Below are 19,562 nucleotides of genomic sequence, written 5' to 3'. Positions count from 1 at the left end.
TTTCACCGTGGATGAAATAAAGGCCATGAACTTAAAAGATGCTTGCTCCTTGGAAGGAAAGCTATTACAAACTGAGACACTGTATTTAAAAGCAGAGACATCACTTTGCCGACAAAGGTCTTTCTAGTCAAAGCTATGGTTTTTCCAGTAGTCACGTATGGATGTGAGAGCTGGACCATAAAGAATGCTGAAGAATTGATGCTTTCAAACTGTGATGCTGGAGAAGACTCTTGAGAGTCCCTTGGACTGCAAGGAGATCAAACCAGTCAATCCTAAAGGAAATCAACCCTGAATATTCATTGGAAGGACTGATGCTGAAACTCCAATACTTTGGCCACCTGATGCAAAGAGCCAACTCATTGGCAAAGACCCTAGTGCTGGGAAAGACTGAAGCAAACGGAGAAGAGGGCAACAGAGGATGAGATGGTTAGATAGCTTCACCAGCTCAATGGATGTGAATCTGAGCAAACTCTGGAAGACAGAGAAAGACAGGGAAGCCTGGCGTGCTGCAGCCCGTGGGGTTGCAAAGAGTCGGACATGACTTAGCAACTGAACAACAAAAACAACATTCATATTTCTAATTATCATACTTTAAAGAATGTTTTGTATCCTTATGAGAAATGGATCATAACTCCTATATCATCCTTGGGGACAATGAAGCATAAAGAATTTTGGCATCTGGCTCCCCCCAGATGAACAGTAAAGCATTTATGATGCTTGGGCCTGGGACTGGGGGGCAATAGAGAGGAAACTGGACTGAAGAAGCATTGATCTTTTGTTGTCTTCTCAAGCTCATGGGCAAAGATCAGATCACAGTCTATCAGTTAAGATGTGGGCTGGGAGAAACATGCAGTGGCATTATAGTAAGGTTGTACAGCCAATTTTCAGAACTGAAGCTACACATGTGCTTTTATTTTTTTTAGCACCCTGAAGCGAGCCCTTGAAGTCTTCAAGCAGCGTAAGTGATTCCTTAAAAATGCATTTGCTGTCCTTGGTGAGCTCTGTGTTTGCCATCACAGCTGCGTTTTAACTTGAACAGCTCATACTGGTTTTAAAAAAAAATAGAGCAACTTGGTGATAAATAGCCCTTCAGAGTTGGAATGAGTTGGAGAACTGTCTACACCCGCACTTCATGATGTGCGTCTGACTCATTTCAGGCAGTGGTTCTCACACTGGGAATCCAGGGTGAGGCCCTGGCACTGGTCTTCAGGGGGTCCTGTCCATTTCTAGCATTCCCTGGGCCTGTGACTCAGAGTTTAAATTTTCTGTTCTTAGTGCCTCCAAGCTAAGGACTTTAACATGGCACACTATGTGCTTAACATGTTTCTGTAGCTAGTTGAGTGGTGCTAGATATCTTTCCATTTCATTTCATATAGATCTGCCTCATTCTTATATTAACATTTTTTATTCTACAAAATGCCACATTTTTTCTTGAAAAGTGGTAAATTTTCCCCCCACCCACAGTACTGTTTTTTTTCCCGCGCTTGCCAATACCAAGAATGTTCGAACTTTAACACTTTTTTTCCAAACTGAAGGATAAAAAGTGATATATTTCTGAATTTTAAAAATTTTGTGTTTTTTTTTTCAGTAGTTTTAAGGCTGAATATGTTTTCAAATGTTAACTGGCCATTTTTGCCAATCTTTTTAAAAATTTCATGCTCTTTAACCATTTTAAAACCCTGGAATATATATATTTATTTTGATTTGAAGTTCTTTTAATATAGCTATTTACTCTGTTGTGTAAATTGCAATTTTTTTTCTAGTTTTTTATGTCTCTTCTAACCTTATTCTAAATTATTTTGACACACACAAGTTTAAAATTTTTTCTTAGGTCATATCTGTCAATCTTTCTATCTTTAATGCCATCTATAATTTGTATCCTTGGAACAAAAAAAATAAAAATTTCAGTTTTTTTATTAGAAAGGTAAGTCATGCTCTTTACAAAGGTCTCAGAAAATAAAGGGAAAAATACCAATAATCATTCTATCCAGAGAGAAATTTCTTACCGGCTCATGAGATGTTAGAGATGGGAAGAACCTTAGAGTCATGTACTGAGAAATAGGATTGAATTTGAAATTGCAGTGGGTTTAGTAATGTGTGCTAGCATGCAAGCTCCATGAGCTTCTCCCCTGCCTTGGGTACACACTAGGTTAGTGCAGCTAGTGGTGGAAAGCTAAACTAAAGGTTTGCTGGCTTGGTTGTAGTGGTCAGGGCAATGCTGGGTATGTGGAGGGGCTTAATAAATGTTGGTGACCAAGTGAAGCAGGTTAACTTTACCGGGTGCCCAAGAATTCTGTCTGTATTTTAACTTTTTATATGGTTTCTTTGATTTGAATTCAGACATGTAGGGTTTTTTTTTTTTTTTTTAATTCTTTTTGCAGAAGTAGACAACGTGGCACAAAGTCACCTTCACCTTGCCCAGACTCTCAGAGAAGAAGCCAGGAAGATGGAAGAATTCCGGGAAAAGCAAAAGTTACTACAAAAAAAGGTTAGATTTATGTGTTACATGGTTTATGTGGTTGGGTTGGGTTTATGTGTTATATCTTAAAGATGTTGCCTTTCTTCCAGCAGAAAACTCCAGGCTTGTTTTCTCACTGAACTCCTTAGCTCAGCTCCCAATCTCCAGCGCGCACACTTGTCTTTTAATCTTTTAACCTATGAGATTATTTATCGGGAACCATGTGGGCACTCAGTCTAGACAGGGATGCCTCTGTGCCCATTTACATGCTAGGGCAGTTCTTTTTTAACTTGTTGTGAGAATCAGAGGTCCAGCTTGCTTTCCTGTTCTTTTTCTATCTGCTGCCACTGTTTAAACTATGACTGGAAAGGGGAAGCCCTGTTTTCATAAGGGTCTAGCACATCCAAGGTGGTGGATTTTCAGTTCACATTCCTCCTCTTGGTTAAGGCGATACGGATGGGTAAGAAGTGGAGGGGACTCAGTTCTCCCTGGAAACCAGAATGTAGTCCAACCGCCCTATTTTACAAATAGGGATACAGAGGTCCGGCGAAATTCAAGTCCTTTTGGCTTCAAAACGGATGTTATACTGGCTCTTTTTCCTTGATGGGATATATTCTGGGCAATTATGTGGCAGGAGGTGGGAGTGAACAAGAGTTAATGAAATTGGCGAACATTTAGGAAGTTACAAGGATCAAGACAAGAAGTGCAGATTTATATTAAAGTGTTGCTTAGACAAGACCAGCCTCTGTTCTGTCTCCCTTCTGTTTTGGTCCTAAAAGCTTTGGTTTTTTGGGCTGTGCTGAGTCTTTGTCGCCGCAGGGGCTTTTCTCTAGTTGTGTTGCATGGGCTTCCCATGGCCGCGGCGTCTCTCGTTGTCGAGCAGAGGCTCTAGGGCGCAGGCTCAGTAGTTGTGGTGCGTGGGCTTAGTTGCTCCAAGGCACAAGGAATCTTCCCAGACCAGGTATCGAACCTGTGTCCCTGCATAGGCGGGCGGATTCTTATCCACTGTGCCACCAAGGAAGTCCCCACAGAACTTTCCTTTAATATCTGGTCTCCAAGGTTGGCATGAACTTCATGTGAGACATAAACTCTTCCCTATGTAGCACTTGAACACACCCCCAGGGCTCTCCAGACAGCTCTGCATGGACTTCTTGGCGACCTTTCTTCATCCTGGCCCTTTACTCTCTGGAAGTCATTGTCCGCAGTGTGTATATCCAGTTAACAGCCGATTTTACCCATGCCTCAATCCCAGCAACTTTGCCTGTGGTTCTAAATCAGAGTCTAATTCCAACCTCCCTTGTGGCCACTCGACATTTGGAGTGGGTGGAGGCATCTTAAGAGCCTGACTACCTTCCATATACCGTCATTTCATAAGCTGCTCTGACAGCTGTGCCTCTTCTTGGAAGGAAGGGCAGAAACTAACAATTAAGGAACATTATGTCGGGTGTTTTCAGACAAATCCAAGGTTCATGTATCGGGTTTGAGGGGCACATCTGGCCCAAAGTATATGTGTATTACACCCATCTATCTATTGGATTTTCAGACTCTTTTTGTCTGCCATTGCAAACCCTGCCTGTTCTCCAAAGGGTTTACAGTTTTTCAGCCTTTGACAGCCAGGGTCTGTGCACACATGATTTCCACTAAGAGAAGAGACTCGTTTCCTCACAGTCTTAAGTGCCCTTGGTTTCAGGGAGAGTTTTGTTAATTTTGCAAGGCTTCTGAAACTTCCCTTCCTAGCAAGTTACAAAGACCAAGTTCTCACAGCTGGAACTATTTTGAATTCTCTTAAGCAACAGTGGAGCCTGGGCTCATTCCACTGCTGTCATCAAAGTTCCCCACATTGTATGCTCTCAACAGCAGGAAAACAGCTTCTGAGCTTTCTTTGCCAAGTCCAAAGCTTATTCATAAATTTACAGTTACTTGTATCACAATGAGCTATGGGTTGTTCCACTTCTGTATTTAGATACTTTGAAAAAAAATCTTGGAGAATATGTGTCAATGTTAACTTCTCATTTCTACTGGTCAAACCCTGCACGCGTTGGTCTCTCACTTCTTGGAAATTAAGCCATTTCTGTTTATCAAGGAAATCGATCAGTTGGTTTCTTTTAGTGAACTGGGGCAGGGGAGGTATGGCTGGTAGAACTTTTCAGTGAACTAGCTTATAGAACTAGGAGAAAGCAATGGAAACCCACTCCAGCACTCTTGCCTGGAAAATCCCATGGACGGAGGAGCCTGGAAGGCTGCAGTCCATGGGTCGCGAAGAGTTGGACACAACTGAATGACTTCCTTTTCACTTTTCACTTTCATGCATTGGAGAAGGAAATGGCAACCCACTCCAGTGTTCTTGCCTGGAGAATCCCAGGGACGGGGGAACCTGGTGGGCTGCCGTCTATGGGGTCGCACAGAGTCGGACATGACTGATACGACTTAGCAGCAGCAGCAGCTTATAGAACTAGTTTTCTGAGGGTGGTGACAAATGCGGCCGTGGCCGTCCCTCCCCCAGAGCATAGAGCTTGGCCAGAGAGACTGATGTGACAGTAATCATGTCAGTGGAATGAGCCTTAAAAGGAAGTGAAGCTGCCAGCCGAACCTGCAGTGGGCACACCTAACCTAACTGGTAGGTCTGGGGAGCCTCCTGGAGGCAGTGACCTTGAAGCTAAAGCCAACAGAGTGAAAGATGGTATGAGTGAGGGCAGAGAGAAAGAACATTCTCAACCCTGGAGGCGGCAGGCAGGGAGGGATCTTTGGAGCCACGCTCAGGAGGTTTGACATTTTAGGTGCTGAGGTGCTTTCCCAGCCCAGAGCATCCTAAGCCGAACAAAGGAAGCACGTGGTCAATCACTCTGTCCTCTGGTGCCTACATTATGCTTTACTGTCTCAACTAAGACAAGGATGATCGTGGCAGAAGGCCCTGTGTCGAGAGCAAGCTCCGAAGAAGGGAACCTCCTTGGTCACATAGGTTGTCACTTCCAGTTTTCAGAGTATAGTCTGAGTGTAGGTAAACAGACAAACAGACCATTCAGCAGCTCAGCCAGCAATTTACTGCAGGCCATTATTACACATCTCTCCTTCCTTTTCCCCTTCCTCTTGCCTCTCCCCACTTGATAGCTTGCAGGGCTGTGGCTTTGTGCTATTTTGTGTTACTGATAAAACATAATCAAATTTCCACTAGAGTCAGTCTAAACAGAAAGAATGAGTCTAGAAGAAAAACATCCGTAAGGAGCCCTGGAAGAGGCTCCCTGGTGGTCCAGTGGTTAAGGCTCTGTGCTTCCACTGCATGGGGCGCAGGTTTGATCCCTAGTTGGGGAACTAAGATCTTGCATGCTATATAAGTCCTGAAAGAGGACTCATGACATACTGGGGTTACCATGAAAAGGCCACCTTACAAGTGAGTGTGGACATGAGGAGACTTAAATCAAGGTGGTAGCAGACAGAGCTGGACTGGGTGTCACTGAGTGGTCTTGAGCTATAGCACTCTGTGGGCTCCAGGGATCACACCAGTTAGGTTAGAGCTAGACTGCTGCTAAGATCCTGCTGATATACAAATATAGGAATCCTTGAAGCCAGAGAGAAGAATGGCATGAAGTATGATAGAACTTTGTAGCCACATGAGAGGTGCATGATGCTGGTGTTACGTAGAACTTGGAGATAAGGAGGCCTGGCTTGGGCCATAAACTATAAAATAATAACATCTCCTGAACTGAAAGAATGGCACTGTGTAAATTTGGACTAGAAAGGACCATGGACAGACCAGCATTGCTAACTGATCTGCTCTGTGGAGCCTGGGAAATCAAGAAACATTATGAATGTTTCTTGTCCTCTGCCCTCGTCACAGAGGCACACAGGTGCTCACATGAGCCACACAGCTCTCTGTCTGCAATGGCAGGGATCTGCCTGTGAGTCTTTCCCCATGGGGTCACGTTTCTGTACTTCGTTTCTTTGGAGCCTTAACCTAGTTACCTCCTGGTCCTTCCATTTCAGCTGGGCTGGGAGATGGGTGCTTCGTTCTCAGAGGGGCCCTTGGGGGCTCTACCAAGGGAGTTTCATATATTCTACAAAGTTCATATCTGAAGTGAGACCATCCCAAAACTTATATCCAGATATCTTGAAAATCCATCCATATTTGTGCATTATGGTAACGGACAAAAACTTAGTTTTCCAGAAGAAAGAGACATATTTTAATATTCTTAGTATTATTTTGCATTATATAATTTTGTACAAGGGCAATGCCATAACTCATTTTGTTGCATTTCTTGGCTTTTATATACCCATCTGATTTTAGAGGGCTATCATGTGGATAATGGTAGTTTTGGGTAAAGATTAGGAACAAGGACATGGGAGTCTGACTGTGCCCAAATCCCAACTCTGCTACTTGCTGAGAATATCACCTTGGGTGAGGTTACCCAGGGGATGGGGATGAGTACTCACAATCATGATGCATGAAAGTCACTTAGCCCATAATAGTGTGGGAGCTGCCATTATGTCTGGGCTGTGCTCAGTCTCAGTCGTGTCTGACTCTGCAACCCCATGGACTGTAGCTCAGGTTCCTCTGTCCATGGGGATTCTCCAGGCAAGAATGCTGGAGTGGGTTGCCATGCCCTCCTCCAGGGAATCTTCCCAGCACAGGGATTGAACCTGTGTCTCCTGCATTGCAGGTGGATTCTTTACCATTTGAGCCACGAGGGAACCCCAATGTTATGTCTGAGAGTTGCATTTTTATTATCAGTCCCATTGCTTTGACTAATAAAAGTATTGTCACAGCCACAGCAAAGAAATTGCTCCCAAGTGATCTCAACCAAGTAGCTTACCTTTCTGGATTAGATGGTGTACAATGCAGGACTGGTCAGCTGTTCCACAAACATCTCTTCTCTTCATACTGCCTGGGCTCCTTGCCTGTGATGGGAGTGCCTTTGACAGATGCCACAGAAGTGAATGTTTCTGAGTCCCTAACTGTGCTGACGCAGGCTTACAGAATAAAGAACCCTTTTAAAATGAGCAACGTTTTAAAAATCCCTATTTGAAACTCAAGCCTTCCCTGGTGGCTCAGATGATAAAAAATCTGCCCACAGTGTGGGAGACCCGGGTTCAATCCCTGAGCCAGGAAGATTTCTTGGAGAAAGGAATGGCTACTCCCTCCAATCTTCTTGCTTGGAGAATTCCATGGACAGAGGAGCCTGGCAGGGTCACAAAGAGTCAGACATGACTCAGTGACTAACACTTGAACCCTAAGTTTCTTGATTCTAGATTTACTGATGAGAATACTCTAAGATGATCCATGATTCTCAGTAGTGGCTGGTGGCCACCCAGGTTCAAAGGTAGGCAAATTGTTCAGCCTTTCTGTGTTGCACTCTCCTTATTTGTGAAATGGGAGTGATAATAAATAGCACGTCTACCCTTCTGGGTTGTGTGAGGACTAAACGAGGTAAGCCACGTCAAACACTTAGCCCTCAAAATAAACTGGTGTTAATAATTATCTTTATTAATAGTGCTTGTGCTCTCTTCGCAGACGGAGCTTATAATGGATGCTGCCCATAAACAAAAGAGCTTACAATTCAAGAAAACCATGGATGTAAGTCTTACTATATTACTTTTTTAAAAAAATGGTGACATTTTATGAAATCCTGTGCTGTGTATCAACATTTTCCTGGAAATAACACTTGTGAAGTCTTTTAGAGAAAACAGCCTTTAGTGGTTTGACTTTCTTTCCGTTTAAGGCCTTGGAAAGATTGAGGATGAAATTAGAGGAAATACAATGATGTTATCTTTCCAGCAACCTGGGAAAATATAGCAAGTCAACTTAAATATTTCAGACCAGAGCATGTATAGTATATACCTTTTATCCTGTTGGATTTGAACTTCTTCCCTGTAAGACTGTTTTGAATCTTGATTTCTTACCTTTTTTTATTGAGTTTTAAGATATCTGCAAACTGTAAAAGCCACCTTTGCTTTAAGTAATTTATTTTAAAAAGCTTATCAAGATAGAACTGAGACAAGTTGCTGGGATCTCACAGTAGCTTTTCATGAATCCTCTACTGCTGAATTGTGTTACTGGAACATCTGTGACTCCATCTTTGTACAGAAGTATCATCATGTATTTTGTGACTATGACATCATACCTGGTTACCTGGTCAAAAAAGAAAATGCCACCAATGTTGATGGCATATGCAGTCTATTCTGCGTTTTTTTTGTTGGGAAGTGTGAAATTTCCTCAGTTCTGTCTTGCCACAGCAAAGATTTGAAACGGCAGACCAGTGTTACAGCTCGGTTACAGCTCAGAGTTTTATTTGGCAAGCAAAGGAAAGTACATCCTTGAGGCATGAAGGTGGGCTGACCCCAAAGGAGAGGCCTCAATCCATCTTGGCTTGCTTCTTTTATACACTTGTCTCCTCCCTGCCCTGAGTCTGCCCTGTGCAAACTGGGCTAGCCAAGAAGAGGGTATATTTGTGTGTGAGAACTGAAGTTCTCACTCCAGTCTGCAGATATTCTTTTGTTTCATTTTTGCAGGCTTTTTCCTTTCTTTGTCTTTTAGCCACTGCCATTTTGGACTCCTTTTTCCTATTCTAACTACCTAACATCCCCCTGTCAAGAGATGGGAGGCCCAATTCTCTGGGAGTAGGGGCGTCAAGGTCTCTCTGGCTACTTCCTGCTGAGCTGGGATGGCAAGGGGCATTGGGCCTCCCCCTCTCTTGCTAGTCTCAAGCCTCAGAGTCCTTACAGCAGTGTCCATCTAAGGGTGAGTGATATTTTCCATGGTCAGGTGTAGTTTTACATATCCTTGTTGAACTGGCATTGCATATTGTAGTTTGTTGACCTGGGCAGAGACAAGACAGGTTAGACAATTGATAATACATGGAGCAGTCACAAGCAGCATTAATATGGTGATAACAGGGATTAGTAGGGATATTAGCCAACTCCAAATTCACCCTTGCCAGGAGAAGGATCCCCCAAAGAGAGAGTGTAGCCACCCCAAGAACTCTCCAGCTCATTCTTTGAGATCCCATAGGATCTGAATGTTTTTCTTGAGAACTGTGAGACTTTCTTTAACTTGGCTGGAGGTATTTACCAGAAACAACATGTCTCATTTAAGATGGCTTGAGTCCCTCCTTGTTCAGGGATCAGGAGCTCTATCTCCTGTCAATTTTGGGGTACAGCCACTTCCAAGCTGTGTTGGCTCTTTAGAGCTATCCTGAGAAATCTTGTCTCCAGAAACTTAATTTTGGGGGTGTTCATTAGAATGGCACTCATTTGTAGTCCTAAATAGGCATCTGAGATCTCCCAGGTGTATGAGTGTCCTCTTCTGTTTCCTTCCACAGCTTGACTCGTGAATAGTGAATCCAGGAGTTGTGCCCCGGTATCTTAACTGCTGTGGGGGTAGAAAATATTACAGGGTAGGGGCCCTCCCATGTGGGCTGGAGTTGAGCCTTTGGGGACCCACTTTTCCAGACTTTAATTAGGACTTGAGTCCCTGGAGCATATAGTGGTGGCTCTTTAGAATCTTCTGGGTCCTGGTTGATACCCCACAAGTGTATATCCTGTTGGAATTGCCCAATGGCCATGATATAAGACAAGAGAGTCAGCCTCTGGATCTAGGAAGAGGTCATTGATATAAACAAAAGGTCTTCCATATAGCATCTCATAAGAACTAAGACCAACCTGTTTCTTAGGGGTAATAGGGGTGCAGAGGAGAGCTATTGGTAAAGCCTCCTTCCATCCCAGGGAGGTCTCCTGGGTTATCTTTTTTATCACTGACTTTAATAATTGGTTGGCTCTTGCTACTTTTCCTGAAGACTGAGGCCTCCAGGCACAATGGAGGTACTAAGTAATGCCCAGTGCTTTAGAGACCCCTTGGGTGACCTTAGAAGTAAATGATGTCCCATTGTCACTTTGTAATGACCTGGGCAGACCAAATCTTGGAGTGATTTCATGGAGCATTGTTTTTTACCACCTCCTCAGCCCTCTCAGTCCAGGTGGGAAAGCCTTCAATCCATCCTGTGAATGTGTCTATCATGACTAGTAGGTATTTAAACCCTTGAGAAACTGGAATCTGGATGAAGTCCATCTGCCAGTCCTCTCCTGGGTAGGTCCCATGCCATTGGATGGGCTGGGCCAGCTGAGGTCTTCGAGCTCTTTGGGGATTGTTGGCAAGTGGGACGAAAGGAGACCACTTGCCTTATAGTTATTTGGAGGCCTTTTCCTCTGAAGGACCTTTCTAGTAATCTTTGGAGGGCTTTCCCCCCTAAATAAGGGGATATAATAACCAACTTCAACTGGAGCTTCCCAGGCAGAAAAAGGAGTCCCTCCTCTTGGAACCATTCCATACGATCTTCTTGAAAGCTCTCACTCTTAGCTTTAAGAGTCTTACCTTCAGTATATGAAGGAGTTTCTGGTACATTTAGTCTGTGGAACTAAGGTGGCAACCCCTATTAGGTTACTGTTCTGTAATGCTGCTCTTAGCTGCCTGATAGGCTGCTTGGTTCCCTTGTGCCACTTCCGTGCTCCCTTTTTGGTGTCCTTTACAGTGGGAGACTGAAACCTCAGTGGGCAGATGGACTGCCTCCAAGAACCTAAGGATTTGGTCACTCTACTTGACTGGGGACCCTGGGTGGTCAGGTGGCCTCTTTCTTTCCAATAGCAGCATGTGCCTGTAGCACCAGAAAAGCATGCTTGGAGTCAGTGTAAATGGCTACTCTTTTTCCTTTTCCCCGCTCTAAAGCTCAGGGCTATGAGCTCAGCCAATTGGGCTGAAGTACCTGGTGACAAAGGATTAGCCTCTATGGTCTCAAAATTGGAGGCTACTTCATATCCAGCTCTTCTTTTCCCATCTAAGACCAAGCTACTTCTGTCAGTGTACCAGATTTCCTCAGGATTGGTCAGAGGAGCTTCTGACAGTCCCTCTCAGGGTTTTGCCCAATGGTCCAAGGTTTCTAGGCAAGAGTGAAAGGGGAGAGAGCCCTCGGGGGTAGGCTGGAGGGTAGCTGGGTTAAGAACCTCACAAGGGGATATAGTTTGGCCTGGATTTTCCATCAGTACTACTTGATACCTGAGGATCCTTTGATCAGACATCCATAAATGGCCTTCCCATTAAAAAGTTGTTTCACTTGGTGGCTGGTAAAAATAGTTTGCCTGCAAGAGAGAGTTTTAAAGCATCTTCCATCAGGACTGCAATAGCTGCAAGATTTCAAAAGCAGGGAAAGATCTCTTCCCAATAAGGGAGTAGGACACTTAGGGACCCCCCGAAATTGGTGGGAAAGTATTTGCCCATCCCAGCAACAAAGATGTGCTCAGGTGAATCTTTTTGTAATTGTTTTTCCTGTAGCACCCCAAACCGTACAGGTTTGGGAGGAGAAGGCTCTGGAACAGGAGGTCAGGAAGAGTAGGTAGACCCTGTGTCAACCAAGAAATTCTTGGACCTATCTGCCACATTCAGTTGCACCCTTGGTTCCATCCCTGTTGATGGTTATCTGTGGCAGGTGGGCTGGCTAGAGCAGGGTGCTTCAGTCCTGTTGAACCATTGTGAGGGAAGGCTTGGCACTTGACCTTGAGGCTCTTGGGTCCCGAGGGCAAAGTCCTGCCCAATGTCCCAATTGATGGCATTTGTAGCAAGCCATTTTAGGAGACTTGCCACGGTCTGAACACTGCTTGGCCCAATTTCCTGCCTGTCTACAGATTAGGCATTTGTCTCATGCCTTGTCCTTCAAGGACTTGGGGTTTGCCATAGGGCTTCCCTGGAGGGTGGCCAGCATCTGGGCATGGCTTGTCTCTTTCATTCTCTCCCTTTCCTGGGCCTTGGCTTCCCTCTCCTGTTCTCTGTTATAAAAGGTATTGGTGGCTTTCTGGACCATCTCATCTAAAGAGGCAGCAGAGTCCAGCTGCCATAGCTGTTGTAACTTTATCCTGATGTCTGATGCACATTGGGACAGGAATTTGTCCTTTAAAATCACCTGTCCCTTGTAAGGGTCTAAGTCCAGATTGGTAAACTTTTGAAGGGCCTGTTTTAGCCTTTCCAGAAAGGCAATGTGGTTCTTGTTGGGCTCCTGAGTTACTGCTGAGACTCAGCACAGTCCCATAGTAACAGGCTTCCTTCTATTCCATGGATGGACTTCCTTAGGGGTGAGTCTTTCTGAAGCTTATCCTACCCAGGACTGTTGCAACCTGAGAGCCAGGCATCCCCGGGTCAGGGTACAGATCCCCAGGCAGATTGAGGCATAACAGCCTCCTGGAGCTCAAAACCCTGGGCAGGTCAAGGCATATCGACTTCCCTGGACTGGTGGATTCCCAAGCAGGTTGAGGTGTGACAACCTCCTGAGGACAGGAGGCAGGTTGACCTCCTGGGATCCTAGGCTGGGTGAATCCCCTAGCAGGGTGAGGCGTGACAACCTCCCAGGGAACAGATCCCTAGGCATGTTGCAGGAAGAGGGACTCCTTCCAGGGCCCAATAGTGGGCTCTTGTCTAACACTCAGAAATGAATTGTCCAAGAAGACACATGTGCTGACAAAGCAAGAGATTTTCTTGGGAAAGGGCACCTGGGCAGAGAGCACTAGGGTAAGGGAACCCAGGAGAACTGCTGTGCCATGTGGCTTGCAGTCTTATGTTGATAAGTTCTTATGTTGCAGTTTTATGTTGATAGGATTAATTTCCAGGTTGTCTTTAGCCAATCATTCTGACTCAGAGTCCTTCCTGGTGGTGTATGCCTTGTTCAGCCAAGATGGATGCCAGTGAAGGATTCTGGGAGGTGGTCGGACATGTGGTGTCTCTTTTTGACCTTTCCTGAACTCTTCCAGTTGGTGGTGACTTATTAGTTCCGTGTTCCTTACCAGGACCTCCTGTCATAAAACAACTCATGCAAATGGTTACTATGGTGCCTGGCCAGGGTGGGCGGTTTCAGTCAGTGTGCTTCCCCTAATAGGCAGGTCAAGGCAGGTTGACCTCCTAGGACCCCAGGCTGGAGTTGGGCATCCCCAAGGTCTCCAGTGTGACTAATGCTGGGTAGGATTAAGGGGTGTAATCTTAACTCATTGCCGGTTTGTCCATCACGGATGGGAATAGATACCATGATGTAAAGCAATCTAAGCCTGTGCCCTGAGACTGGGAACCTGGCGAAACCTTATCTTCTTACTGCTCTGAGGGAATGTAAGTCAGATTTCTTTCCTTAGTCCTCCCATAAGAGTAGTTTAGGGTGTTTCCAATGGTAAACATTTTATTGTCATAGACCCATTTTAGGTGAGCTTCCCTGGTGGCTCAGAGGTTAACGCGTCTGCCTGGAATGCAGGTGACCAGGGTTCGATCCCTGGGTTGGGAAGATCCCCTGGAGAAGGAAAATGGCAACCCACTCCAGTACTCTACAGTCCGTGGGGTCGCAAAGAGTCGGACACGACTGAGTGACTTCACTTTCACTTTGTTTCACTTTCATTTTAGGTAATAACAGAAGTAATGACATAGGAGTGGGTTATCTGGTCCTGTAGGGGCATTAAGAGTATTTTAATAATAAGCAATGTTGCCTACAAGGGGGCAGGGTCCTAGCTGTAGGAGTTAGTAAGTGGCTTAAGAACAAATTGATAAGAAGCAACAGACCAGATGTTCCATAAAAGTGGAGTGGAGATTTGATCTGGGGGTATGTTTGTAACTTTAGGAGAAGGGTGGTAAGGGTTTGGGTCCAAATGGCCTGAAGGGCTAACTCCCAAAGAGGCAAACATTATCCCTGGAAGCCCAATTGCCCTTGAAGGGATGCCACCAACAGATGGACTTTTAGCAGGCATTGTGTGCCTGTCACCTGCCCTAGCGGGTTCACGGAGAGATGCTGTTGCTGCACATAAAGTAAGAAGCATGGAAGATGAAGGCCTGAGTCTCTAGAGGGATTGGATATTATATAGTGTTTCCCTCCCAAGGGTCAGTTATTTTCTGGTTGTCCCTCCAGAAGATTGTAGAGGCAACATTGTGGGCCCACACTGGGCTCAGGAAAAGAGCATGAAACAGGAGGGAGGGGCCAGGGCACAACTGTTGAAAGAATGACATAGCCCAAGGGTATAACATAAACCGATTAAAATCAAATGGGTCCAAGATGGCAGACCAGTCAAATTCTACTAAACTTTGGTCCTCAGTCTGCAAGCTAAACAACACACCCAGAGGCTCCATGACACGTCCAAGGCACTATCAAAAGACCAAGGAGTGGGTAGTTCCCCAATTGTTGAAATGGTCCTCCCATTCACTAGCATATGAAATTACCCAGCCCATAAAAAACTAACCACACCACATTTCATGGCTGCCTCACTCACCCTCTGTGATGGCCCACTCTTGGAGTGTGCATCTCTCTGAATCTGAACAAATCCACCCCTTACCTATCACTGTGTCTCTCACTGAATTTTTTTGGCAATGAGACATCAAGAACCTGAGCTTCATTAGGTCCTAAAACCAGCCACCATGGGTTTTGGCTGGGCTCAAGTCCCAGTTGAATATGACTGAGTGACTAAGCATAGCACAGAGTCCCTGCCACGTGGGCTTGAATCCCAATCTTAGGTATAAACAGTTTCAAACACAATTTTCAGAAATGGAAAGATGATGACCTGCCCAGTACTTTGTAAGCAGTGGGATAGTTGGAGAGAGGAACTGAAGGACAGGAGGAAAAAGCAGTGGGAAAAATGTGCTGAGGAATCCCCTTCATAACCTGCCGGAAAGTCTGCTAAATACCTGACCCGTGCTCACAGTTTTCATTGGCCTGATCCTTGGCACGAAGATGATTAAGGACAGAAGAACCCTCACCCTCTTGGGCAACAGCTACCAGGGCGTAGCAGAGAGTAGAGCCTTTGTGACATATTGGGGAAGAGTCCTTGCCAGAGTCCCCCAGTTGCACCCACTGCCGCTTGCCTGTTTGCAGGGGGTTCAAGGAAACAAGAAACGAGAGATTATAAAGGAATTAAGATTTTGTTAGCCATATGTCCTTCCAGCCATAGGGGTGAGTACCTCCTACCTTAACTGGAGGTCTGGAATCTGAGGCTGAGCTGTGTGAGCTTTCTGCTGAGTTTGTTTTTTGCTGTCCTGGTTTCCAGCATGCTGGGCTTCTTGTCACTTCTGTTTCTTCATGTTCAGCTTCCACAGAGAGAGCTTTTGCTGAGTTGGGCTTCTGCTGTGCTTAGCCTCCGCCTCGCGAGTGCTGAGCTGAGGTTGTTTCAGCCAGGTTAAATCCAAGAAACGGCACCAGATATGTTGGGGGAGTGTGAAATTTCCTTGGTTCTGTCTTGCCGCAGCAAAGATTTGAAACGGCAGACCAGTGTTACAGCTTAGTTACAGCTCAGAATTTTATTTGGCAAGGAAAGGAAATTACACCCTCGAGATATGAAGGCGGGCCGACCCCAAAGGAGAGGCCTCAATCTGTCTTGGCTTCTTCCTTCTATATGTTTGTCTCCTCTCCACCTTGAGCCTGCCCTATGCAAATTGGGCTAGCCAAGAAGGGGGCCTATTTGTTTGACCTGAGGTTCTCTCTCCAGTTGGCAGATATTCTTTTGTTCCGTTTTTGCAGGCTTTTCCCTTTCTTTGTCTTTTAGCCACTGCTATTTTGGACTCCTTTTTCCTGTACTAATTACCTAACACTTTGATGCTGAGCACCTGAAAACTGATTGATAGAGAATGATGTCAGTATAATGCAGAAATGGTGTTGGTTGATATATGATTACTCCCAGAATTTTTATGTTTTGAGCAATCTAGGGAAAGCTCTCTTACAAAGAGAAAGTCTTGTTGAAATATAAATTTCCTACTTCTTCTGCCTACATTTAGAACTGTAACATTGTTAAAATTTTTGCTTCAACTGTCAAAAATTTAGAAAACACAAGAAGAAAAAGGAAGAGTATTTTATTTGCCCACTTTTTGCTGAGTGGTTTTTTTTTTTTCTTCTAATGTTTCAAGGTTTCTTTTTATAATTTTGTTTTGCTTAGAGAACTTCTTCAGGCATTTTTTTAAAGGTAGGTCTGCCAGTAATAACTACTCTTGTTACCGAAAACACCAAGCCCATGTGTCTGACACGCACTGAGGGCAAACAATACTAAAACATTGGAGTTTGGAACAAAGGTTTATTGCAGGGCCATGCCAGGAGATGGGTGGCTCATGTCTTAAAACCCCCAAACTCCCTGGAAGCTTTTAGCAAAGCCCTTTTATAGAAAAGGTGAGGGAGGGGTGTGGCTAGTTGTGGCAAACTTGTGGGTGTCAGATCCTTTATTCTTGAAGTCAGGTCACGGTCAGGTCACAATGTACCTGTAAGTTTCTGCCAAACAAATGTTATTCTCTGTCCTGACAAGAAAGGGCAGGGTCCCAAGGCACAACTTTCAGCCACCAAGGTCCCGGTCCTGGCTAACAGGAGGCAGATCTCAGTTGGCAGCTCCCTTGGGGCCAGGTTCCCTCACCTTGCCCAGCTATCATCACTGAGGGAGCCAGATGTCTAAAGTAACTGGCTCTCAGGCTCCTCCGGCTGCCCGAGAGGGCGGGGCAGGTCCCACAGACTGAGACCCACACAAACTGCTGCTGATATTAGGTCACAGAGACAAGAATGGGGGAGAGGTTCAACACTGCTGAAGGCCTGGGCCAAGGCTATTGGGTGGCCTTGGTGAGGGCTTTTGAGCCCTGCCTGACACAGTACCCACCCTGTTTCCTTGGTCCCCCATCACCCACTGGCCCAAGACCAGGGAACAGGCTGGAGGGCCCAGGGGAGAAGGCAAGCATCTACCTCTTACCTCACTGTCCACCTGATGACCACCACCCTACTGACCGCTGGCTAAATCAAGTCCCTAATGGTCTCTCATTGATGGTTGCCTGTGGGAAGGGTCCACTGTGGTGCTGGCCAATGGCTGAGCAGGACCCGTTGCCTGGTAACAGTATGGAGTAATGATCCACAGTAACGTCTGTGTGCTAAGAGCTGCCCTGCTACGCTCTGTTACACTCTTAGCTTTCCTTTAGTGAATTCCCTTTCATTCTTGAAGGATATTGTCACTGGATATAGGATTGTGTGCTGACAGTTTTCTTTTAGTACTTGAAGAATGTTGTGTCGCTTCCTTGGGACCTCCATAGTTTCTAATAAGAAAACTGCTATAATTCAAACTAATTTTCTCTTATGGATAAGGTATCATTTCTGTTTTAAGACATTTTCTGTTTTTTAGTTCTCAGACGTTTACCTCTGTGTCTTATCATGGATTTCTTTGGCTTTATCTTGTTTTCAGTTTGGTCAGTTTCTGGAATCTGTAGGTTTATTTCTTTTGCCAAATTTGGAACGTTTTCAGAATTTATTTCGCCAGGTACCTTTTCCGCCCACACTCCTCTCCTAGGATTCCAAGGACATGAATGTTAGATCTTTTGATATGGTGTCAAAGGTTCCTGAGGAGTTGTTCATTTTTTAGAGCCTATTTGCTCTCTGTTTTTCAGATTAGATAATTTCTATTGTATTGTCTTCCTGTTCACCAGTTCTTTTTTCTGTCTCTTCCATTCATAAGTCTATCCTTTCAAGTAGTAAATTTTTCAGTTCTGAAGTTTCCATTTGGTTCTTATTTAACCTCTATTTTTTTTGCTGAGATTTTCTTTTTCTTTGCCAAGACTTTTTTTCATTTTCCCACTGTGTTTACAAATGTTTATTGAACATTTTTATGATGGCTGCCTTAAAATCTGTCAGATAATTGTCAGACATCTCTGTCATCTTAATGTTGAAATCTCTTGATGGTCTTTTTTCAAGCAGTTTGAGATCTTCCTGGTTTTTGGTATCATGAGTGATATTCAACTGATATTGGACATTTTAGGTATTTTGTTGCAAGACTCTAAATCTTATTTAAATGTTCTGTTTTAGCTGCCTTAGTCTGATAGCACTCTAGCAGTGAGGTATGAGGGGGTAAAATCCAGGGTCCTTTCCACCACCCCCCAGCCTCTACTGACACCATAGGGTCAGTGTTACTACTGGGGAGTGGTTAAAGCTCTTACTCTCCACTAGAACACCTCTGATGCCACTGCAGCAGGGAGGTGGTGCACCTCATTACTGGCAGGTGGAGATGGTGAAAGTCCAGGCACCTCACAGAGTCTCTGCTGGCCCTGTGTGTGCTGCTTCGTTATCTCCGGGTAGGAATGAAAGTCCAAGTCGGATATTTGTCCTTCTCTGATACCACCTTAGCAGGGGAGTTGGGAACCTCAGTGTAGCCTGGTGAGTGTGGAAGTCCCCACTTGGCCTTTGCTGGATGTGTGGTGGGTGGGAGAGTTTTTTCATGTGGTGTTTGGCTGCTGTGGAACTTGGAGGATTCTTCCTGTCCTACTATGCTGTCCCGTTTCTGGCCTTTTGGCCGGAGAGAGCAGGTTTCCATTGGGACTATTTTTTGTTTATGCCCATCAGCATTTCTTGGTTGTCTGCTGCTTTGGCACCCATTCTGTGATATATGAGGCCAAAAGAAAACTCGGGGCACTTGCTTCTAGGTTACTGTCTGAGACCAAGGACATTAGTCAATCTGTCTTCTCTCTACCTTTTAGCATCTTGTGTTTGTTTTATGTAGAATGCTCAGAGGTTTTAGTTATACTTGTGTGGAGCAATAGGGAAGAGTAAATGTGCTCTATCTTCCCTGGAGCCCATATACATTTTAAAAAAGACATTTTATGATATGCTTTTAGAGTCAAAAATGTGATCATACCCCATCAATTTTATGCAAAGAATCTAAGACTATAAAATCATCCAAAATGAGAAAAACAAAATGCACTACTGTGTTCAGTACTTATAAGAAAACTGGAAATGATTTAATTACCAAAAAATGAAGAAAGGTTAAATTGTACAACCTTTAAAGATATGATTATGAGGACTATGTAGCAACACAGAAAAAGTCCCTAATATGTCATATTAAAAAATAATACAGAAAAGAGAAAGATTGATCACTGACAGCCTTAAAATTTAAGACTTCTTTAGAGCAAAAGAAAAAATATCATATGATGAGAGATGATATGGGAGAAAGATATTAGTACCACACGGGGCTTCCCAGGTGGCACTGGTGGTAAAGAACCCTCCTGCCAATGCAGGGGACATAAGAGATGTGGCTTTGATCCCTGGGTTGGGAAGATCCCCTGGAGGAGGGCATGGCAGTCCACTCCAGTACTCTT

At 44.7% G+C, this 19,562-nt stretch overlaps 1 protein-coding gene across 1 annotated transcript in view; it reads left to right on the top strand.

The window, feature by feature from the left end:
• The window catches only part of PSTPIP2 (proline-serine-threonine phosphatase interacting protein 2), a 96,276-nt gene that overhangs the window by 63,872 nt on the left and 12,842 nt on the right, over positions 1-19,562 (top strand). The window contains exons 4-6 of the mRNA XM_069568449.1: positions 924-958; positions 2,382-2,488; positions 7,965-8,027. Of these exons, the coding sequence (XP_069424550.1) occupies positions 924-958; positions 2,382-2,488; positions 7,965-8,027 (205 nt within the window). The remainder of the gene's footprint in view (positions 1-923; positions 959-2,381; positions 2,489-7,964; positions 8,028-19,562) is intronic.

Source organism: Ovis canadensis, chromosome 23 (assembly GCF_042477335.2).
Source record: "Ovis canadensis isolate MfBH-ARS-UI-01 breed Bighorn chromosome 23, ARS-UI_OviCan_v2, whole genome shotgun sequence".
Lineage (NCBI taxonomy): Eukaryota > Metazoa > Chordata > Mammalia > Artiodactyla > Bovidae > Ovis > Ovis canadensis.
Note: the sequence above shows the minus strand (reverse complement) of the source record. Positions and strands in the feature narration are given on the sequence as shown.